General features: G+C 41.0%; 1 protein-coding gene across 1 annotated transcript in view; it reads right to left on the reverse strand.

Moving 5' to 3' along the window:
• CNTN5 (contactin 5) overlaps positions 1-25,741 on the reverse strand; it is a 626,057-nt gene that overhangs the window by 356,535 nt on the left and 243,781 nt on the right. Inside the window, exons 10-12 of the mRNA XM_040422478.1 lie at positions 21,616-21,752; positions 8,383-8,512; positions 247-397 (exon numbers count right to left, since the gene is read on the reverse strand). Coding sequence (XP_040278412.1) covers positions 247-397; positions 8,383-8,512; positions 21,616-21,752 — 418 coding nt within the window. The remainder of the gene's footprint in view (positions 1-246; positions 398-8,382; positions 8,513-21,615; positions 21,753-25,741) is intronic.

Raw genomic sequence — 25,741 nt, forward strand, 5'->3', positions numbered from 1 at the left:
AGTTATTTTTTAGTACTGACAACCTTTTTTTTGAATATGGTAATCACAAAGTTATCCAACACTTTATGTAGTAATAACTGCAGAAAATCACCGCATTGAAAAATGTCCAATTTTGAAGAGTGCATTATGTAAATTACCTTCAACCACGAAGGAATACCTAAGAGCAATAGTCAGGTAGGTAGAAACAGCTCGTTCCCGGCTGCTTATACCCTATTAATTATAGAAGTAAACTTGACAGTTTCTAACCTCTTGTTCTGCCTTACAGCTCTGTCACCTTTCATCCAGGAGATGGTTGGTTTTGGAGATGCTTGCGGTTTACATTCCATAACGACTTCCTTGCCCTTGGTGATGATTATTGTTTTTTGCCGCTGGTTGAGCTCGAACGAGGGAGCGGATGCTGTAAAGGGGAATGCATATGAAAATAACAATCACAGGTCTGAATCACAATGAAATTCCCCACTGTTAGTGTGCATGGGCTTATTGCGCCTATTTACAATGTTTATGCAAAGACACCTCTCTCCTTTTAGGCTCCTTCAAAGCCGAACACAAAGCAATCTTTAGGCGTTTTGTAGCGAGATCAGAATTCAGAAGGCAGAGGTTATTTGTAAAGCAAAATTATCTCTGTACGTAGACTTCCTAGGGAGGATGTTCCAAACACCGGAGCACTTTGTACTATTGACCCTTATCGGGCTGCATTGATAATGATGTTTACGCCATCATATCGAAATGATATTAAGTGCGCATATGGCTTTGTTTTCTAAATGGTAACATGCTGGTTTCATACAGGGTCGGACTGGCTCACCAGAGTTCCAGAGGATCGTCTCTGAAGCCATAGTGGGCCCCGAAGGTCTAGAAGTAAAATCCCAATAGGAGCTCCTTTTGGATCTAGGGACTATTTTTTTGATTCAAAACGTATTAGCATTTATTGATGATATAGAGATGGGGCCCAGAGAATAATTTCCTCTGGTGGGGCCAAGGAACCCAGGTTTGACACTGGTTTCATATTATAAATATAAAGGTTTTGGAACTTTTCACATGCTAAAATACTGGTTGCCTACAATCATCAATAACCAGCTTTCAGTAAGCTCCCCCTAGTGGTGGTAGCAGGCAACCAGAATGTTATCCTTTAAAGGGGCTCTGTCATTTGAGACATGTGTGCTTAACACTCTTGGTCCACTGATGTTTTCAAATATGCAAATGAGACTCTAGGAGCAATGAAGGTGGTGTTGTTGCTCCTTATTGCTCCCAGAGCCTCTGCTCACTGCCGTTCATGCCACGCTCCAACCTCTGACTTACAGGGCCATGCAGTGAAGATGTATTCATGCCTGACCCTGATGTCTTGTGGGGGCTTGTTCAGCGGACGGGCTGTATAGGGATGGTGGACTCCCCTGCAGAGACCGTTTGCTGGTGTAAGAGGGGTACCTAGAGGTGGGATGCCCCAAATTAGGGGTTGTCCAGGAATGAAATATCCTCAGGATAGGTCATCAATATCTAATTAGTAATTAGCTGCTGATTAGCTGTTGGAAGGCGATGTGGTGCTTGGGCGAGTGCTGACGCCTTCTCTGTCTGTGATGTCATGTCCATTGGTCATATGGCCTTCTGCACCATAAGGCCCCATTCACACATCCGCAATTTTATTCCGCATTTTGCGGAACGGAATTGCGGACCAATTAATTTCACAATGTGCTGCCCTTATACGGAATTGCGGACCCGCACTTCCGGGTCCGCAATTCCGTTCCTGAAAAAAATAGAACATGTCCTATTCTTGTCCGCAATTGTGGATAAGAATAGGTATATTTTATTAGTGCCGGCGATGTGCGGTCCGCAAAATGCGGAATGCACATTGCCGGTGTCCATGTTTTGCGGATCCGCAAAACACGCTATGGACGTGTGAATGAACCCTAATCCAATTGAACTGAATGAAACAGAACTGCAATATCAAGCACAGCCACTTTACAATGTACAGCTGTCGGCCCTTCTCCTCGACAACCAGAGGGTACGGTCCTCCCAGACCCCCTCCTCTACAAGATTTAAGGAGATAGGCAAGATAGTGAAGCACCCCTGAGAATGTTATAATCAAAGGTTTTATTCTACTTACAACAGGTCAGTAGACAAAAGGCATAAAATTACAAGATGATCGTCACGTTTCTGCCCGACCCGGGTTTCGCTGCCTCGCTTCTTCAAGGGCGATGACTGAGCATGCTCACACACGAGCCCTTTAAATAGTCCAGCTGTCTCATTATTCAAGCGGGTGTGGTTCCGATCCCAAAATAACAGTTTTAGAAATTCCATTCATACGTTCATAAATACAATCACTTTTAAAATGTAAACATAAGATACATAAAATACACATACAATACACATTGATGTACATAGTCATTGCCAATTTATAAGTAAACCCCTTTGAGTTGCCGCTCATATCCAAAATCAATATATTCATTAGTAAATTCAGCCCCTTTCTCTGTATCCTCTCCCACAAGATCTTCTCATGTCCTAACATTTTCCACTCATTCTAATATAATGGTCCTATTACTCTATGCATGTTATCCACTCTTACAACATTATACAGGTATCCTCCCCCTATTCCCGGAGCGTCATTCATCTAATCTCCGCCCCCTCCTGAAGTGTCATTTCCTCAGACGTCATCCGATCCTGGCGCGTCATTCTGGTAGTCTCCACCCACTTTTAGCGCGTCATTAGAAAGAACGCTATCCGCTATGGTAGCGTCATTCGTATGTTTTCGACCCCGCCTCCACCTCTGACGTTCCAGTCACGAGGCATCAAGGTCCAATGGAGCAGCCAGATAACTGACGTCACCCAAAGGTCCTTAGGAGGCCCGGTAAAGAACAGAAGAAAGACGCCACCAGTAAGATCGTTTCACAATAAACATGGTTTTAGGTCAAACTCAATGTCAAGCCCTCTGGGTTGTAGGGTTCCTAGCTGGTAAATCCACTCCACCTCTTTTTTATTTATTTGTGCCAGCGAGTCTCCTCCACGCCAGTGGGGCTTAACAATTTCAACTCCTGCAAATTTTAACCCTTGCGGATTTTTTCCGTGCCGTAATTTAAAGTGTGCTGATACACTATGGGTCATTAGGCCCTTTTTGATGTTACGTAAATGTTCTTGTATTCTGACCTTTAGCTTTCTAATTGTCCGTCCCACGTACTGGAGCCCGCAAGGACATTCCAATACGTAGATTATGCCTTCATTTTCGCATGAGCAGTTATTCTTAATACGAAATTCGACCCCATTACTTTTAGACATAATGTGTTGGATATTTATTTGACGATCTTTGGAATTCCGGTTCTTGCAACCTGCACAGAATCCACACCAGGTGAACTTTCCTTCTTTTTTCACCTTTACACTAACTGGCGGTATGGCACTACGCACAAGTTTTTCTCTAATGTTAGTTGCTTTCCTAAAAATAAAAGAGGGATTCGCAGGTATCATTTTTCCTATTGTTGGATCGTTTCTCAAAACTCCCCAATTCTTTTTGACCATTTTCTTGATATCACCTGACATGGAGCAGAATTTAGTTACAAATGAAAATCTGTAGTCCCTATTTTCTTTTTCCACTATTCTTTTTATATTCTCCTTTTTTCCCCTTGTTTCTATCTCTACATTCTGTATGCATGCATCCAAATCAACCTCATCGTATCCTCTCTCCACAAATCTGCTTTTTAACACCCCACATTGTGATCTATACTCACTCTGTTCTGTGAGTATAGATTTTCATTTGTAACTAAATTCTGCTCCATGTCAGGTGATATCAAGAAAATGGTCAAAAAGAATTGGGGAGTTTTGAGGAACGATCCAACAATAGGAAAAATGATACCTGCGAATCCCTCTTTTATTTTTAGGAAAGCAACTAACATTAGAGAAAAACTTGTGCGTAGTGCCATACCGCCAGTTAGTGTAAAGGGGAAAAAAGAAGGAAAGTTCACCTGGTGTGGATTCTGTGCAGGTTGCAAGAACCGGAATTCCAAAGATCGTCAAATAAATATCCAACACATTATGTCTAAAAGTAATGGGGTCGAATTTCGTATTAAGAATAACTGCTCATGCGAAAATGAAGGCATAATCTACGTATTGGAATGTCCTTGCGGGCTCCAGTACGTGGGACGGACAATTAGAAAGCTAAAGGTCAGAATACAAGAACATTTACGTAACATCAAAAAGGGCCTAATGACCCATAGTGTATCAGCACACTTTAAATTACGGCACGGAAAAAATCTGCAAGGGTTAAAATTTGCAGGAGTTGAAATTGTTAAGCCCCACTGGCGTGGAGGAGACTCGCTGGCACAAATAAATAAAAAAGAGGTGGAGTGGATTTACCAGCTAGGAACCCTACAACCCAGAGGGCTTAACATTGAGTTTGACCTAAAACCATGTTTATTGTGAAACGATCTTACTGGTGGCGTCTTTCTTCTGTTCTTTACCGGGCCTCCTAAGGACCTTTGGGTGACGTCAGTTATCTGGCTGCTCCATTGGACCTTGATGCCTCGTGACTGGAACGTCAGAGGTGGAGGCGGGGTCGAAAACATACGAATGACACTACCATAGCGGATAGCGTTCTTTCTAATGACGCGCTAAAAGTGGGTGGAGACTACCAGAATGACGCGCCAGGATCGGATGACGTCTGAGGAAATGACACTTCAGGAGGGGGCGGAGACTAGATGAATGACGCTCCGGGAATAGGGGGAGGATACCTGTATAATGTTGTAAGAGTGGATAACATGCATAGAGTAATAGGACCATTATATTAGAATGAGTGGAAAATGTTAGGACATGAGAAGATCTTGTGGGAGAGGATACAGAGAAAGGGGCTGAATTTACTAATGAATATATTGATTTTGGATATGAGCGGCAACTCGAAGGGGTTTACTTATAAATTGGCAATGACTATGTACATCAATGTGTATTGTATGTGTATTTTATGTATCTTATGTTTACATTTTAAAAGTGATTGTATTTATGAACGTATGAATGGAATTTCTAAAACTGTTATTTTGGGATCGGAACCACACCCGCTTGAATAATGAGACAGCTGGGCTATTTAAAGGGCTCGTGTGTGAGCATGCTCAGTCATCGCCCTTGAAGAAGCGAGGCAGCGAAACCCGGGTCGGGCAGAAACGTGACGATCATCTTGTAATTTTATGCCTTTTGTCTACTGACCTGTTGTAAGTAGAATAAAACCTTTGATTATAACATTCTCAGGGGTGCTTCACTATCTTGCCTATCTCCTTAAATCTTGTAGAGGAGGGGGTCTGGGAGGACCGTACCCTCTGGTTGTCGAGGAGAAGGGCCGACACCCGTACATCATCCATTTGGGACCGGAATATATATTTTTCCTGCAGCGCGGTTCCAAAACCTATTTTACTTTGATTTTACCTGTGTGAAACCTACCGCACTACTCCGGGACCAGCAGCAGCGCTAATAGTGTCCGTGTTGGGACACAGGACTGACCTTCTGTTTTATCTGTAATTTACAATGTACAGCGCTGTGCTTGTTATGGTGATCGGCCCCCCCATTGATCAGAACTTGATGACCTATACTGATGTCATGAACTTTAACTCTATGGTGATAAAGAGAATTTGGAATTTTGTATCAGGAAAAAAAGGAGCACAAATTAGGACCCCATACCAAAATCATTGGGCTCCATAACAAAAGGCAGAGTGTGCCCTGTGTCTACAAGAGCTCTGCTGAATGATTGCCAGTTATTATAGTTATTGTCTGCATTTTTTACTTTAGGGTTTGTGACTAAATATGTCTTCTTACTACACAGATCCATACAGCATCCATGTGCTGCAATGCGGCTCCATCAGGTGCTGTAATGTATTAGAAGCAACGATTTTAGGGAGGAGTGCCTCCATACATATGGTATTTAAAGGGAATTTCAATGCTCCACTGGAGCTGATGCTCCCTATATTTTGTGCTGCAGTACCGCAACAGTACCGAAATACCTGCTGCTGAAAATGCCTCACTGTAAAACAACTCTATTCAGGAGACCGCGCACTACCTTCCCTGCTATCCTCCCTGGTTCCTCTGCTTGAGAAGGACCACAGGTGCGTGCCAATATATAAACCAAAGATTACCATGCTATTGAACCTTCATCCATGGTCTCTGCTTTTCCTCTATTGCAGGCTTGACTTCAGGGTTTAGCGGGTCTGGTATCTTTCTGCTGGAGCACGCCCCGGCCGGTGGCGTTGCTCCGTACTAATGAATTGAAAGCTCGCGCTCACGTGGAGCGGGCTAGTGACGTCACTATACGAGCTACGGATCGAACGCATTTCAGACAATGCAATGTCCTTCGTCAGGGAATCAATCTGGCGCTTATAGATACCACCCTTATAGACCTGCTTGATTTTCATGCCTTAACCCTTAATGTGCCGCATCTTGCTTTCATCTCAGCAATGTTATTCTTCTCATTCTACTTTCTTATTTCCCCCATTAATAAAAAGGAAACAGTTCTATTTCCGCATTTAGACCCATCGGTACCAGTGTGTTCATACTAAAAATCCACTTTGTTTCTGTTCTTGACATGTTTTTAATATAATCCCCCCCCCCCCTGTTCATCTACCTTAATTATTTCCAACCCATAAAAAAATTTACCCTTCAAACTTTCCTTTATGTTTTTCTATATAGTGCCTCGATAATGGATGCCCCTCAAATCTTCTTTGAATGTTATATACATGTTCTCCTATTCCCAATGTTTTAGTGCAATAGAGTTGTTTTACAGTGTGGTATTTAAAGGGGTTGTGCATGTTTGGGGAAGGGGGGGGGGGGTTATGCCAAACCTCCACTCCTGGTTAGACCTAAGAGGGGAAGCATACTTACCTGCTTCACAATGCTGGCTCCCGGCTCCTGTACTTTCCAGCCTCCGCTGCTCCGCTCGGGTCCCTAGATGTAAACTTTTGGTTTGAAGTGGCTGCAGCTATCTCTGACCTGCTCCCCCTGCGTCGTGTCAAATGGTCACGTGATCCAAGAGGAGCAGGTCACCACTGCAGCCACTTCAAACCAGAAGTTTACATTTGGGGTCCCGAGCCGAGCAGCAGGGGCCAGAAAGCACAGGAGCCGGGAACCAGCATCAGGAAACAGGTAAGTATACTTCCCTCCACAGGTCTTCCCAGGAGGGGGGGTTTACCAGAACCCCCCAAACGTGCACAACTTCTTTAATGGAACACACTATGATTTTTTTTTTTCTGGATGAAATCGGAAGCACATGGAGGTACAGTAGAGAACCCATGCTCCTCTACAGGAGTCATCTGTACAAAACAGAGCTCCCAAAAAGGCAGTACAGCATGTATTTCTAGGTGTCCGGACATGGCCCTTAATTTTTATTGAATGTCTTTTAGTTTATTTATGCTTTACTTTACAAAAGAAGAACAATAATAAGTGTAAAAAAAATCAATGCAAACTACAAATGGGGAGATGTGACATTTAGAATGAAGGGAGCCATGATATTTCCTTACTGTCACACTTGATGTATCAGAGAAATGAGGGTCGGGGGACGGTGGAGACGCAGCATGACATTGTAGTTTTTTTTTGTTTGTTTTTTACGATATTCACAATTCAGTCATCCAAATGAGTAACTCAAAATGAGTAAAACATAAAGATGAGCAAATCCATTCTAGAATTTGAAGTAAACTTTTTAAAACATTCTGATTCTAAAGAACTTGAATATTGTTTCATTCAATTTCGGCAAATCGGGGAAAGAGAGAAGAGTAGGGGGAGGGGAAGACAGAGAGAGACTTTGCCAGGCATTGTACGATTTGTCAGGCTCAAATCAATTGTTTAGGCCAAATCGGACTAGAAGCGAATATTACGAAATTTGTTCATCACTTGTAAACATCATTGAATTTAAAAAGTTAGAAAAAGTTAGTAAAGTGTGCTTCCATGTGTTAAACAACTTTCTGTAAATGAATAGTGCAGGTGAATATAAGAAACGTTGTAATATATCTTGTTAACGAGGCATGCTTCTGTCTGTTGTTATCAGACTGCTTTGCTCTTTCCTGCTTTTAACATTGATGTCTATAGAGCGAGGAGGGGGAGGAGGAGGCCGCCGGATGAGAGACTCACAAACTGCAATTTCTTAGCTCTGCTACAGAATTTAAAAACATTTGAACCCCTACAGTGCCCTCAGTATGTTTTATGTTTAGGGGGAAAGCAATTGGAGGCATCTGATTGGCTGAGATCACACAACACAGATTAGGATGAACCTGCCCAGGCACCCACTTCACCCATGAAGAGAGGAAATGAAAACTTACAAGGAGCAACAGAAGGAAGGACAAATACCCAAACTATGCAGGAAACACACAAAATTTCTGGCTACATTACATATAATATTCATCTGCAGCTGTTTATAAGTGAGCACTTACGTACCTAGAACTTTCAGCTCAGCACTTCCATAGACGATTCCATAGATATTTTCAGCCAGACATTGGTACATCCCTGCGTCGGATTGATTCACATTATGAATTGTCAACATCCCATTCACCATCTCAACTCTGTTCTGTAATACACAGTACAATCCATACATGAGGAGGCTGGTGATTCGTTAACACTGTCCGTAATAACTCATAAGCCATTTGTTAAGTATTGTATTAGATTTGTATTTATTTATTTGTTTTATAGTGAACTATTTGATTATACTACATATATAGCCTTTTAGGTATATGGTGTACAACGAGAACTAGCAGAGGTGGAACATGTTGCTTATGTAGCAAGATGTCATTCCTCATGACATCTCGAAGAGGTTTTCAAATTGGACAATTCCCGTTTGTTAAAAGGGTCTCTAGAGGAAAAGGTCTCCAAGTGCCCCAACCCCCCCCCCCCCCTCCGTTGTCACCCTTAGCGATCTGCTGTAATTTGTAGAAAATTTTGGCAATAAGAGTTCACTTTCCCTGTAGAACCATCGCAGGGATAATGTCTGTGTAATGCAGGATCAGTCAGGTTCTCCAGACCAAGAGACATGCTTTAAAACTGCTCTTTACACTGGTAGAAGAGCTAACCTAAAATTCCTTAGTATGGTAGACAAGTAGATATTGGTTCACAAGGACATTTGTGGTAGAAGAGCTGCACATTACAGGGCGAATGTAAAAAATATATTAGTGTACAGTGACATGACTAGAGTTTCTGATATGCACATGTGATATTCTTAGGCTAGGTTCACACCTGAGCGTTTTACAGCGCGTTCCTACGCGCTGTAAAACGCTCAACAGACAAAAAACAATGTTTCCCTATGGGCATGGTTCTCACCTGATCGTTTTACAGCGCATACGAATGCGCTGTAAAACGCCCTACGCCCCAAGAAGTACAGGAGCTTCTTTGAGGCGTATTGTCGCGCGTATTGTGGCAGTTTTTCATTGGATGCCTCTGTGGTTAATCACACTACGCGCGTTTCCAAAATACAAAAACGCCCCAGAATATACCTCAAAAACGCCTGTAAAAAGCGCTTATCGAATACGCTCAGGTGTGAACCCAGCCTTACTGTATATCAAGCTTAAAACACTATGTATAGATAAATAGATAGATAGATATGAGATAGATACATAGATAGATAATCCAACAAATACAAAAATTCCACGGCACATCCAGGGCGTAAAATTCAAATGTAGGCTTTATTCACCAGACAGCGACGTTTCGGTCCACTTGCTGGGACCTTTCTCACTGCTTGAGAAAGGTCCCAGCAAGTGGACTGAAACTTCGCTGTCTGGTGAATAAAGCCTACGTTTGAATTTTACGCCCTGGATGTGCCGTGGAATTTTTGTATTTGTTGGATTATCTTGAGGGTGGATCGTCCCCACAGCCGCTGGCACTCTATATACACAAGTGGGATTGCGGTGCTGCCCAGACTTAGTTTTTTGCTACATAGATAGATAGATATGAGATAGATACATAGATAGATCACATTTCTGTTTGTAATATTTGTTAACATTTGTCACTGGGGAAAAAACTGTTAAAAGGGTTTTTCTTTGTACTTTCTTTTTTCTATTTCCAGTACAGCTCTGTACAACTCACAGCTACAATATGACCACTTGTATGCCGTCTAAATGACAAATTCAGCTCTGTGGCATATTTTAGCTTATTGTGCAAGTAAGCATCAAAGAGAAAGCTTAGACTTTCTATGTAGCTGGTGGAGAAGGGGACCCAAATTAGGATTGGCTGCATATTCCCTGTAACAGGATTATGGGTTAAAGGTGTTCTCTGGGAATGAAGAAAATGAAAATACTTAAATATTAGTTTATTATAAATATATTCCCAAATACCTTTCATTAGTTATAATGGCTCGTTGTGTCTGGGGAGCAATCATCCAGGGAAATAAAATGGCCGCCATCCTATTAGTACACACAAAACCTGTCCTAATCACACAGCAGGACAAGTTACTTCACAACATTGAGGTAAAGAGCTGCCTCCTCTCTGCTTTTCAGATATTATGATTCTGAATACAGATTATAAGATCTTCAGCTGAATCTCTGTAGGAATAGAATCCATGAAGAGACATGAAGTACAGAGAGGACGGACAGGACAGACCATGATGATGTGGGGCTGTGGTAATTGAGACTGCATACAAGTGCTGCTGCTCATTATCCACATCCTCCTCTATGTACTTCATGTCTTCTCATGAGCTCCCTCCCTACAGAGATTCAGCTGTACGGATACACAGTACAGGAGGAGCAGGCAGAGGATCGTCAGGGAACGGAATCAGGTGAGTATTCAGTAGTCCAACAAATAGCCAGGAACCTAGAAATTAACAGGCAACCTGTGGCTAGCAGGCTGCCTGTATTTATAGTGGGGAGTGAGGGTCATGTGACGTGGCCAGCGTCACATGACCGACAGACCAACCAGTTGAGCACCGAGTGATCAGCTTGGCGCTCAAGGCAGACTTAGGAGCAGGGAGCCACCCAGCAGTAAAGCCGCCCTGGGAATGAGGTCAAACACAGATCCTCATTCCCAAAGCTAAGCAACAGGTCTGCGGGTAATGGGGGATCGAGTGCACCTTCGGAACCCCGTTACATTATCCACATCCTCCTCTATGTACCTCATGTCTTCTCATGAGCTTCCTCCCTACAGAGATTCAGCTGAAGATTTTATCATTTGTATTTAGGATCATAATCCCTGACAAACAGAGCAGAGAGGAGGATGAGGCAGCTCTTTACCTCAGTGTTGTGAAGTAACTTGTCCTGCTGTGTGATTAGGACAGGTTTTGTGTGTATTAATAGGATGGCGGCCATTTTATTTCTCCTAATGATTGCTCCCCAGAGTATCTAATGAAAGGTATTTGTGAATATATTTATAATAAAGTAATATTTAAGTATTTTTATTTTCTTCATTCAAAGAGAACTTAAACTCTATGTATGTACATCTTCAGGGGAAAGATGTTATGATAGCATTTTACTCATTTTGGGCTAAAAAACTTTTTTTCCATTGGTAATCATTTAAAAATTTAAGATGTTTCTGAGCACAGGGGGAAAAAAAAATCTGTCTGTTTGCAGGCTGTCAGTATCTGTTTTCTTTTAATCCCATCATCTGACAGATCATGTGTAGCTCTAATCCCCTGACCTCAAACACTTATTTAAGCCATATTCATATCAGCTTAATAAGAATTAAGCTATGATGAGTTTATGAGGTCAGGAGATCAGAGATAAGAGTTACACATGAGCCTTCAGATGATGGGATAAAAAAAAAGAAACTGAAACCGAGAGCCTGCAAACAGACTGATTTTTAACCCTGTATCCCAGAAACGAATAATTTTAATAAACACCAACTGAAAATAATGATTTTAGCACAAAATAAGTAAAATACGATCATTTAAAAAAATATATCCTGAAGTTGTCCATAGTCTTTAAACTCTCCCCTCATAGAATTGTTTAATTTTTTATTTTATTTTTTTCCATGTCACTATCTAGATTTAACCATTTCAGCCCCCAGTGCTTAAACACCCTGAAAGACCAGGCCACTTTTTACACTTCTGACCTACACTACTTTCACCGTTTATTGCTCGGTCATGCAACTTACCACCCAAATGAATTTTACCTCCTTTTCTTCTCACTAATAGAGCTTTCATTTGGTGGTATTTCATTGCTGCTGACATTTTTTCTTTTTATGTTATTAATCGAATTTTAACGATTTCTTTGCAAAAAAATGACATTTTTCACTTTCAGTTGTAAAATTTTGCAAAAAAAAACGAGATCCATATAAAAATTTTGCTCTAAATTTATAGTTCTACATGTCTTTGATAAAAAAAAAAATGTTTGGGTAAAAAAAAAATGGTTTGGGTAAAAGTTATAGCGTTTACAAACTATGGTACAAAAATGTGAATTTCCGCTTTTTGAAGCAGCTCTGACTTTCTGAGCACCTGTCATGTTTCCTGAGGTTTTACAATGGCCAGACAGTACAAACACCCCACAAATGACCCCATTTCGGAAAGTACACACCCTAAGGTATTCGCTGATGGGCATAGTGAGTTCATAGAACTTTTTATTTTTTGTCACAAGTTAGCGGAAAATGATGATTTTTTATTTTTTTTTTCTTACAAAGTCTCATATTCCACTAACTTGTGACAAAAAATAAAAACTTCTATGAACTCACTATGCCCATCACGAAATACCTTGGGGTCTCTTCTTTCCAAAATGGGGTCACTTGTGGGGTAGTTATACTGCCCTGGCATTCTAGGGGCCCAAATGTGTGGTAAGGAGTTTGAAATCAAATTCTGTAAAAAATGACCTGTGAAATCCGAAAGGTGCTCTTTGGAATATGGGCCCCTTTGCCCACCTAGGCTGCAAAAAAGTGTCACACATCTGGTATCTCCGTACTCAGGAGAAGGTGGGGAATGTGTTTTGGGGTGTCTTTTTACATATACCCATGCTGGGTGAGATAAATATCTTGGTCAAATGCCAACTTTGTATAAAAAAATGGGAAAAGTTGTCTTTTGCCAAGATATTTCTCTCACCCAGCATGGGTATATGTAAAATGACACCCCAAAACACATTCCCCACCTTCTCCTGAGTACGGAGATACCAGATGTGTGACACTTTTTTGCAGCCTAGGTGGGCAAAGGGGCCCATATTCCAAAGAGCACCTTTCGGATTTCACAGGTCATTTTTTACAGAATTTGATTTCAAACTCCTTACCACACATTTGGGCCCCTAGAATGCCAGGGCAGTATAACTACCCCACAAGTGACCCCATTTTGGAAAGAAGACACCCCAAGGTATTCGCTGATGGGCATAGTGAGTTCATGGAAGTTTTTATTTTTTGTCACAAGTTAGTGGAATATGAGACTTTGTATGAAAAAAAAAAAAAAAAATCATCATTTTCCACTAACTTGTGACAAAAAATAAAAAATTCTAGGAACTCGCCATGCCCCTCACGGAATACCTTGGGGTGTCTTCTTTCCAAAATGGGGTCACTTGTGGGGTAGTTATACTGCCCTGGCATTTTCCAGGGGCCCTAATGTGTGGTAAGTAGGTAAATGACCTGTGAAATCCTAAAGGTGCTCTTTGGAATATGGGCCCCTTTGCCCACCTAGGCTGCAAAAAAGTGTCACACATGTGGTATCGCCGTATTCAGGAGAAGTTGGGGAATGTGTTTTGGGGTGTCATTTTACATATACCCTTGCTGGGTGAGAGAAATATCTTGGCAAAAGACAACTTTTCCCATTTTTTTATACAAAGTTGGCATTTGACCAAGATATTTATCTCACCCAGCATGGGTATATGTAAAATGACACCCCAAAACACATTCCCCAACTTCTCCTGAGTACGGCGATACCAGATGTGTGACACTTTTTTGCAGCCTAGATGCGCAAAGGTGCCCAAATTCCTTTTAGGAGGGCATTTTTAGACATTTGGATACCAGATTTCTTCTCACGCTTTGGGGCCCCTAGAATGCCAGGGCAGTATAAATACCCCACATGTGACCCCATTTTGGAAATAAGACACCCCAAGGTATTCAATGAGGGGCATGGCGAGTTCATAGAAATTTTTTTTTTTTGGCACAAGTTAGCGGAAATTGATATTTTTAATTTTTTTCTCACAAAGTCTCCCGTTCCGCTAACTTGGGACAAAAATTTCAATCTTTCATAGACTCAATATGCCCCTCACAGAATACCTGGGGGTGTCTTCTTTCCGAAATGGGGTCACATGTGGGGTATTTATACTGCCCTGGCATTCTAGGGGCCCTAAAGCGTGAGAAGAAGTCTGGAATATAAATGTCTAAAAAATTTTACTAATGTCTGAATGGAGCCTTACAGAGGGGTGATCAATGACAGGGGGGTGATCAATGACAGGGGGGGTGATCAATGACAGGGGGGTAATCAATGACAGGGGGGTGATCAGGGAGTCTATATGGGGTGATCACCACAGTCATTTATCATGCCCCTGTAAGGCTTCATTCAGACGTCCGGATGCGTTTTGCGGATCCGATCCATCTATCAGTGCATCCGTAAAAATCATGCGGACATCTGAATGGAGCTTTACAGGGGGGTAATCAATGACAGGGGGGTGATCACCACAGTCATTGATCATGCCCCTGTAAGGCTTCATTCAGACGTCCGGATGCGTTTTGCGGATCGGATCCATCTATCAGTGCATCCGTAAAAATCATGCGGACATCTGAATGGAGCTTTACAGGGGGGTGATCAGGGAGTCTATATGGGGTGATCACCACAGTCATTGATCATGCCCCTGTAAGGCTTCATTCAGACGTCCGGATGCGTTTTGCGGATCCGATCCATCTATCAGTGCATCCGTAAAAATCATGCGGACATCTGAATGGAGCTTTACAGGGGGGTAATCAATGACAGGGGGGTGATCACCACAGTCATTGATCATGCCCCTGTAAGGCTTCATTCAGACGTCCGGATGCGTTTTGCGGATCGGATCCATCTATCAGTGCATCCGTAAAAATCATGCGGACATCTGAATGGAGCTTTACAGGGGGGTGATCAGGGAGTCTATATGGGGTGATCACCACAGTCATTGATCATGCCCCTGTAAGGCTTCATTCAGACGTCCGGATGCGTTTTGCGGATCCGATCCATCTATCAGTGCATCCGTAAAAATCATGCGGACATCTGAATGGAGCTTTACAGGGGGGTAATCAATGACAGGGGGGGAATCAATGACAGGGGGGTGATCAGGGAGTCTATATGGGGTGATCACCACAGTCATTGATCACGCCCCTGTAAGGCTTCATTCAGACGTCCGGATGCGTTTTGCGGATCCGATCCATCTATCAGTGGATCCGTAAAAATCATGCGGACATCTGAATGGAGCTTTACAGGGGGGTGATCAATGACAGGGGGGTAATCAATGACAGGGGGGTGATCAGGGAGTCTATATGGGGTGATCAGGGGTGATCAGGGCTAATAAGGGGTTAATAAGTGACGGGGGGGGGGTGTAGTGTAGTGGTGCTTGGTGCTACTTTACTGAGCTACCTGTGTCCTCTGGTGGTCGATCCAAACAAAGGGGACCACCAGAGGACCAGGTAGCAGGTATATTAGACGCTGTTATCAAAACAGCGTCTAATATACCTGTTAGGGGTTAAAAAAATCACATCTCCAGCCTGCCAGCGAACGATCGCCGCTGGCAGGCTGGAGATCCACTCTCTTACCTTCCGTTCCTGTGAGCGCGCGCGCCTGTGTGCGCGCGTTCACAGGAAATCTCGGCCATCGCGAGATGACGCATATATGCGTGACTCTGCACAGGGCTGCCACCTCCGGAACGCGATCCTGCGTTAGGCGGTCCGGAGGTGGTTAAAGAAATCCATATAATCCATGCAATTTTCACACTGGCCACTAGGCCTAATAATAGATCATGATTTTCTCTTCTGTATAGGTAACATTTTAGTAGCTACTATCATTATCTCCACAGGTAGAATTACCAAGTAACACCTCTATATAGATAACACAGGATCCGCCATTCACAATAGGTGATATCACAGCTTCTCTCCTCCCTCCGGACCTCAGCACAGGTCACAGAGCAGGCCCAGAAATCTCTCCCATAGAAGCCAATGCTGTCCCCTCCTGACCATTGTTTATATCGCTCACGTAGCTGCTCTCAAAAGAGAGAAAGTTTTAATATATTTAGGCCTAGTAACCAGAATGGAATTGCAGTATTATATACAGTACAATTAGTTTTAATATATTCAGTGATGTGGAAAAAAACTCACCAAAAATTCTGAAAAAAAATGTTTAACATAAAAATGTGATTTAAACAGTAGGTCATTTTCTGATGACACATTCCCTTTAATTATGACTGAAGATTTAAAAATCCAGAAAGTCACGAAGGTATATAGATATTATGTAAAGAAATTCAGTGCAACACAACAAGCACAATGTCTTCAGTCTCTGATTATAAATATCAATAGACTTATATTCAATTCTTGCAATGTAAATTTCCTTTAACTTGACATGTGCTTGACATTTACAAGAATTTTTCTGATTGCTCTTCCTTTTAAACAGGCGATACTTTGCTGGGCCTGGAGATAAATCAGAAAACTTCAATGAGTCCCCCAGAGTATAGCTTCATCAGTCAGTGAAAGTCCATGGAGAGAAGGGCCCCGCAGTTTACGTGTACTGTACTAGTCATTCCATCTTACTGTATACATATTATGGACAACTCATAAATCCGGGTACTTGTAGCAGCGAGACCTGCGATCACATATGTAATACCAAGAGGGAATCTGCTGTCTGTTATATATGGGAATCTGATACACATCTACAAATAATGTATTGCATTTAAAAATTCTATCCCTACATGGAAGATAAAAAGCTAGCTATCTATATCTATCTATCTCGTCTATCTATCTATCTATCTATCTATCTATCTATCTATCTATTATCTATCTATCTATCTATCTATCTATCTATCTATCTATCTATTATCTATCTATCTATCTATCTATCTATCTATCTATCTATCTATCTATCTCATATCTATCTATCTATCTACCTATCTATCTATCTATCTATCTATCTATCTATCTATCTATCTCCTATCTATCTATCTATCTATCTATCTATCTATCTATCTATCTATCTATTATCTATCTATCTATCTATCTATCTATCTATCTCATATCTATCTCATATCTATCTATCTATCTATCTATCTATCTCATATCTATCTATCTATCTATCTATCTATCTATCTATCTATCTATCTATCTCATATCTATCTATCTATCTATCTATCTCATATCTATCTATCTATCTATCTATCTATTTATTATCTATCTATCTATCTATCTATCTATCTATCTATCTATCTATCTCATATCTATCATCTATCTATCTATCTATCTATTATCTATCTATCTATTATCTATCTATCTATCTATCTATCTATCTATCTATCTATCTATCTATCTATCTCATATCTATCTATCTATCTATCTATCTATCTATCTATCTATCTATATCTATCTATTATCTGTCTATCTATATCTATCTATTATCTGTCTATCTAATGTCCATCTATCTAATATCTATCTATCTAGAGAACCTTGAAAAACTATTCATACCTCTTGAACTATTCTAAAAATTTTCACGTTACACCGACAAACTTAAATGTATTTTTCGGAGATTTTATGTGATAGATAAACACAAAGTAGCAAGTTTATGTGAAGTGAAAAATACAATTATATATGGTTTTAAACATGTTTAATAAATAAAAATCTGGAAAGTGTGGCGTGCATTTGTATCTAGTCCCCCCTGTACTCTGATATGAAGTAATATTCAGTGTGAGCAAGAAGTCACCTAATTAGTAGAAAGACTCCACCTGTGTGTGATTTATTCTCAGTAAAACTACAGCTGTTCTGTGAAGGCCTCAGAAGTTTGTTAGTGAACATTAGTGATCAAACAGCATCATGAAAACCAAGGAACACACCAGACAGGTCAGAGATAAAGTTGTGGAGAAGTATAAAGCAGGGTGAGGTTTTAAATAAAATATCCAAAGCTCTGAACATCTCACTGATCTCACTGATCACTGTTCAATCTATCATCCGAAAACCTAAGGAGTATGGCACAACTGCAAACCTAAACTGACAGCCCAGGCAAGGAAAGCATTAATTAGAGAAGCAGCCAAGAGGCTCATGGTGACTCTGGAGCAGCTGCAGAGATCCACTGCTCAGGTGGGAGAGTCTGTCCACAGGACAACTATTAATCGTGTACTTCACAAATCTGGCCTTTAGGGAAGAGTGGCAAGAAGAAACACTGTATATTATTATGTATATTATTATTATTATTATTATTATTATTATTATTATTATTATTATGTGATGTTACACTTTGTGATTTAAATAAATGCAACTTGTCTCGCTGAAACCAAGCCCCCTGGGAGTAGTTATGGCTCTTGGAAGGCATGAAGGAAAAAATCAAAATGTTGCCAAAGTTGACGTGAAGGAGTCAACAACAAAAAAATAATAAAAACTAAAATGTAAACTTGTTTTTTTTTAAACTGATGACAGACCAATGTGATGAGCGTACATATGTTCTCAGTGTGTAGAGAGGAGGAAACACAATCTCCCCTGAGAACAAAAGATCTGGCATGTTGAAATTCAACATGCCCGATCCTTCTCTCCCCTGATATAATGTGTCCCCTAATATCATACTGTATACATAGGATGGTCCTGCTAGAAAACAGCAGGTTTGGCCAACTTTGTATGTTTGTGGCCACCTTAACAGAAAACAAACCTGAGTGTGAACCTGCAGCAATACTGGCATCTACTGCTTCTTTACTTCTTGTTAGTCTATTAGGGGATAGTCCAGGCTTAAAAAAAATTATTGATGGCTGGGACGGTGCTTGAGTAAAAAACAAAAAAACACCCACCTGCTGTGGTCATCCCAGTGTCTTTAGAGCGCTGCTTGTGGTCGTGGCCTGGAAGTGTGACGTGCCGACTCCTTCTAGGTTACCGCTGCAGTCAGTGACCTTAGTGGTCATATACCTGCACACGTAACCACCGAGGTCACTTATTGCCTGGCTTCAGTGACATGTGGGAAGCCAACACATTAAATTTCCGGCTACAAAGAAGCAGCAGCGATGGATATATACTGTGGATATACCCAAGGGACTGGGACAACTAGAGCAGGTAAGTGGCTTTTTTTTTTTTTTTAATCACCACCATACTTATTCATCCCCAATTTTTAGGGCGGGACAACCCCTTTAAATCTCTGTTAGGAAGAAGTTGGATGCAGATAGAAGAGATGGTGCAGGATCAGATTGACTTGTTTGTTACATGTTACCATGGAGACATGTAAGTCTGCATAGTAGCTGTAGACATAAAACAGTAGTAGAAGTATAATGGGGGATTGCTTCCAAAGTTGCTTCTTTTGTTATTTTAGGTGCATTAGAGAAAAGCACAAAATGCTAATTTGGATAAATTAAGGGCATCCTTCACAATGCTATGGTTCTGTGGTGTATCATCTGACGCTTTTCAGCTAGTTAGCAGCTCAGAAAAGGATCATGTGACGTACAACCCATGAGTCCTCCTTCCAGCTGCATCACATGCGTCTTCTCATTGTCAGCAGTAACTGTACCCAATGATACGTCTGGTTTCTCTTAGTGACAGGTCCTCTTTTAAAAGGGCATCTGTCAGCAGTTCTGTACCTATGACACTGGCTGACTTGTTACATGTGTGTTTGGCAGCTGAAGGCATCTGTGTTGGTCCCATGTTCATATGTGTCCGCATTGCTGAGAAAAATTATGTTTTATTATATGCAAGTGAGCCTCTAGGAGCAATGGGGGAGGTGCCATTACACCTAGAGGCTCTGCTCTCTCTGCAACTGCCGCTCCCTCTTCACTCTGATTAAGAAGGCCAGGCAAGATCACGTTTACACTATCTGGCCCTGTCAATAAAAATGCACAGAGGTCGACAATTGTATTGTAGTGTTGGGCGCGAATATTCAAATCGCTAATTTTGATCAGGAATATTGCCACTTCGAGAATTCATGAAGATTTAGAATATAGCGATATATATTCGTATTCGCGAATATTCTAGATTTTTTTTTCATCAGTATCCTCCCTTCTTGCTTTTGGGCCAATGAGAAGGCTGCAATGCCTTTGTCTGAGCTTAGCAACATCCCTAGCAACCAATAGGAAAGTTGCCTACCCCTTACTATATAAGAACCTCCCCAGCAGCCCTTGTGTGCAGTATTTTGGAGACCTGAGAGAGAGAGCAGTGTCATTGCTGCGCTCTGTGCTTTCCTGAGTCATTACATTAGATAGATAGTTAGATAGCTTATATATATAATACAGATAGTTAGTGGGAGATAGTCAGTGTAGGTTAGATCCTGATATAGTGTAGCTGATCCATACCAGTGATGGTCAGTTTGCAGGGTTCGCCAGCGAACACCTGTGGGCTGCCATCTTTAGTAAGGTAGACTCACCCGTCCGGCGATGCACATGTAAGCCCTTACCTGTGCCTGTGTGGCTGGAGCCAGTCTGAAATCAAATGCAGTCACCGGGAGCAGGCAGTTCTGAGAACAGCCCGATGAAGGCCCCTGGTGGCTGTTCTCAGAACTGCCTGCTCCCGGTGACTGCATTTGATTTCAGACTGGCTCCCGCCACACAGGCACAGGTAAGGGCTTACATGTGCATCGCCGGACGGGTGAGTCTACCTTACTAAAGATGGCAGCCCACAGGTGTTCGCTGGCGAACCCTGCAAACTGACCATCACTGGTCCATACATACATGCTACAGACATAGTGCTGTGATGTCACAACAATACATAGTGCACCAATCAGTAATATGTAGTCAGACCTGCTAAAATGTGAAGTTGCACGTATTGCGCAAAAATATTTGCATCATTAATTGCCGATTTGTGCAATCGTGAATATATTGGAGCACTTGACTCTATCTGCATATAAAGCTATTGTAATGTTCTGCTGTGCCAACTATTTTCTCCAGTCTCAGGAAACTTCTAGCAGCTTAAAAAAATGTAGCAACAGTGACCCACGCCTGTATTGCGCGTGCAAAACGTGCATATTACTTTGCCGATTTTCGCAATCAAGAAAATAATCGGGAATTTGCGAACTTGCGAATATATGACAAATATTCACCCAAATATTCGTGAAATATCGCAAATTCGAATATTGCCCCTGCCGCTCATCACTATTGCATAGAGACTAGAGCCTCTAGGTGTAAAGGCATCTCCCACATTTGCATATATTAAAACATAATTTTTCTCAGCAATGCGGGCACATATGAACATGGGGACAACACAGAGGTCTTCAGCTGCCAAGCGCACATGTAACGGGTCATCCAGTGTAATAGGTACAAAACTGCTGACAGATGCCCTTTAAAATCCAGGTTATTTTCATTCATATACTGCATAATATATGAAATTATGTATGAAAAAGTAATAGATTTGGGGAATATTAAACATTGGTAATTCATTAAGGGTCATTTACGGATTGGAAATGTAATGACTGGAAAAGGACTCTTTCGGTCGGCCCAGATGCCTACACAGGTGCAAAGCTGTATTTTACATTTTGGATATGATTCTGTAAAATTCTGTCCAACTACAGGAAATAATTCCCAGTTCACAAAATAAATGCCTTGTGTATTATAACAAAAAGTAACCAAAAATGTAATTAATTGAGCAGCACATTACCTGGGGGACCAAGGGGAGACCATTCTTCAGCCAGCGATATATGGGCCGAGGTTTGCCAGATGCCTTACACTCCCAGCGGATTTGATCTCCACTGTCTAGCTGTGTGTCATTAATCTTCTCAATCCATTGTGGCTGAGCTAAAGCAAAGAAAAAATGTATAGCAAAATTTTAAAAAAATAAAAATTTCGTTTCCATATATTGTAAATGATTGAACTGGAATAAGAAAAATTACATGGCACAAAATGACATTGTAGGATACTGGTTCACAAGGACATTTGTGGTGGAAGAGCTGCACATTACAGGGCGAATGTAAAAAATATTAGTGTACAGTGACATGACTAGAGTTTCTGATATGCACATGTGATATTCTTACTGTATATCAAGCTTAAAACACTACGGATAGATAGATAGATAGATAGATAGATAGATAATAGATAGATAGATAGATAGATAGATAGATAGATAGATAATAGATAGATAGATAGATAGATAGATAGATAGATAGATAGATAGATAGATAATCACATTTATGTCTGTAATGTTTGTTAACAGTTAAGTGATTTTATTTTTCAAATGAAAAAAAGCAATTTCCGCATCATTTAGGGCCTAATTTTCTATCCCCCTCACCCCACCCAGTTTCCTAATATGCGTGCAACAATCAACTCCAGGGAACGCAGAACGCAATGTGCAATGCCCCAGTTTTCTGATAAATTCACATTTTTCTTTTAAGTGAAATAAATTTTAATTAAGAAAATTTTTAATAAAAAACATTTCCCTCCACCTCACCAATATAATCCAACTTCTATGGCAAAAACGTGGAACAGCTGCTTCACAACTATGGCGCTCTTTCTGAGCACCATAATTCTCTCTCTACACTGATAAATCTGCTTCTCCTCTATTACAAAGCTGTTTGCCTGCAGCCACCACTAGGGGGAGCTCAGTGCATAGGGACTTATATACTTATCTTCTGATTGCTTTGCACTGAGCTCCCCCTAGTAGTGATAAAAAAATAAAACACTGTTTTCTTGCTTGGAGAAGAGAAAGGAGTTCAGTGGTGACGCCCTGGGCCTCAAGCAGTTGTGTTGACAGCCTAGATTTAAGGTACATCATTGAGGACAGCAAATAGAATGAAATGTCCCTCCAGGAGAGATAATACTTCAGTTACATTGCCAAATAATACCACCATGCATTGCTAAATAAAACTGTGTGGTTTCACTTCTAGAGTTTACAGATTGGGTGGCGTGGGGCATCTATCTATCTATCTATCTATCTATCTATCTATCTATCTATCTATCTATCTATCTATCTTATATCCATCTAACCCCTATCTATCTATCTATCTATCTATCTATCTATCTATCTATCTATCTATCTATCTATCTATCTATCTAATATCCATTTAACCCCTATCTATCTATCTATCTATCTATCTAACATAGATAACTTCGATATATAATCGTATAATCACCAGCACAACTTTCAACACAAAAAAAATCAGGGCTACAGAAAAATGAAATAAGCAATATACACCGGTAGAGAAATACGTGGAAAGATGCTGGAATTTATTATTGAGGAGACCATGGCACAGTGTCCTTCACTCACCTACATGACCCCCTGGTTATTTGCAGTCCATCACTTGCTCCAGATGCGCTGCCTTGCATTTATCATACTGAGCAATAAAACAAGCTTAGCTTTTGTTTTATGTTCACAGTCTTACAAGATCTACAAGGAGCTTTATTCCGCAGAGTGTTGTACTTCATTTAAAGGTCTTGTGAAGAAGGATGTGGCTGTGGTTTCCATATATCCTTTGGTATTTAAATGTATGGTTAGCTAAGAAAATCCCACTTCTAAGTGCTGCCACATTGTAACAAAATGTATCAACGTTCTTTCTACGAAGCCTTGATTCCAGACTATAGGGTATTTGAGTCTGCTGTATTGATATGACCAAGGTAGGGTTGTCATACAGAGGAAAATGAACACGAGGAAAGTGATGGAGAACAAAAAAGAAGGGATGAGGAAAAACTAGCACAATCTTGGGTACAGAACATATAAGAGAAATAGCCACACAACTATAGTAATAAAAAATGTATTTTTGCCTGCAGCAACCACTACAAGGAACTTCTAGTATTTAAGTGTGCCTAAACTTTAGATGTATTTTCCATGTCAAGTAGATAAGAAACCTTGTATTATATCATACACAAAGAAGGCTCTTTCTCGATCTTTTTCCATTTATTAGGCTCCACTGACCCCGTACTTACTGCAGTGATCAGTAACTCTGAGTTCACAGATACAATCCGTACACTGAGTGAATGCTATGATAGGTAAGATTACTCCTGCTGTTCATCTTCTCCTGTCTATTAGTTTTCTTGGGGTCATTGCTGTGCCACTGTCTCAAGGCTGATCCATAAGTGTAGGTCAGCTGAACTCTTTGCTGCATGCAGGCTCATTAAGGAGAGGAATTCCTGAGTGGTTAGTACCTCTTTAAATATTTCTGGTTTCTTCGGTGGGTTGCTGGCTATAGCATAAGCTTTGTGGTTTAATTCCAATATCATAGCATATTTTTAGCATCTTTTTTCTTACCTAATTTTCTTCTTGAAAGTGTAGTTTTGTTCTTAAATAGAAACAAGAAACATAGAATGTGTCGGCAGATAAGAACCATTTGGCCCATCTAGTCTGCCCAATATACTGAGTACTATGGATAGCCCCTGGCCCTATCTTATATGAAGGATGGCCTTATGCCTATCCCATGCATGCTTAAACTCCTTCACTGTATTTGCAGCTACCACTTCTGCAGGAAGGCTATTCCATGCATCCACTACTCTCTCAGTAAAGTAATACTTCCTGATATTACTTTTAAACCTTTGCCCCTCTAATTTAAAACGATGTCCTCTTGTAGCAGTTTTTCTTCTTTTAAATATTCTCTCCTCTTTTACCTTGTTGATTCCCTTTATGTATTTAGAAGTTTCTATCATATCCCCTCTGTCTCGTCTTTCTTCCAAGCTATACATGTTAAGGTCCTTTAATCTTTCTTGGTAAGTTTTATCCTGCAATCCATGTACTAGTTTAGTAGCTCTTCTCTGAACTCTCTCCAACGTATCATTATCCTTCTGGAGATATGGTCTCCAGTACTGCGCACAATACTCCAAATGAGGTCTCACTAGTGCTCTGTAGAGCGGCATGAGCACCTCGCTCTTGCTACTGGTAATGCCTCTCCTTATACACCCAAGCATTCTGCTAGCATTCCCTGCTGCTCCATGACATTGTCTGCCTACCTTTAAGTCTTCTGAAATAATGACCCCTAAAAGACACACCTTACCATCGAGGCCCCTATCCCTGACGAAGGAACCCGTAGGTTCTGAAACGCGTTGGATGGAAATTTGTCCCTTGGAGGCACCCAGAGCGAAGTTGTGACGTCACACGAAGACGCTCCTGAACTCATCCCTGCAGGCTCCTCCACGCGTGCGCTAGCTACCGGCCGGGGCAGCGCGCTAGGTGAGAGTTAGAGCAAGAAGCGTACCATCTGATCTATACAGCGCTTCCTGGAACAACGGGATCACACCACATCACGGAACGACTATTCACCAGATACAGGTAGAGATCTCGTAATTAGTGTCCTGTGTATATACATGTAATATTTCTCACCCTTCCCTACCCTCTCTGTATGCCAGTGCCGGTATTATATACATATATATATGACTTAGAACATCTTCCTCTGTAAAGACACATGCATCAAAAGATTCATTAGTCTTCCTTCCTAACTGAGGTCCTTCTCCTTCATTTTCCTTTGTAAAAACTGAACAGAAGTATTCATTGAGGCAGTCAGCTAGTTCTTTATCTTCTTCCATATACCTTCCTTCTTTTGTTTTTAATTTGGTAATTCCTTGTTTTAGTTTCCTTTTTTCATTTATGTATCTGAAGAATGTCTTATCGCCTTTTTTCACTGACTGAGCTAATTTCTCTTCTGCCTGCGCTTTAGAAGCTCTTATAACTTGTTTGGCCTCTCTCTGCCTAATCTTATAAATTTGCCTGTCATCCTGTTGTTTTTTTTTTTTTTTATAATTACTAAATGCTATCTTTTTGTTTTTAATGATTTTGGCCACTTCTGCTGTAGTACAATAGTGATAAC

Source organism: Bufo bufo, chromosome 3 (genome assembly GCF_905171765.1).
Source record: "Bufo bufo chromosome 3, aBufBuf1.1, whole genome shotgun sequence".
Taxonomy (NCBI): Eukaryota; Metazoa; Chordata; class Amphibia; order Anura; family Bufonidae; genus Bufo; species Bufo bufo.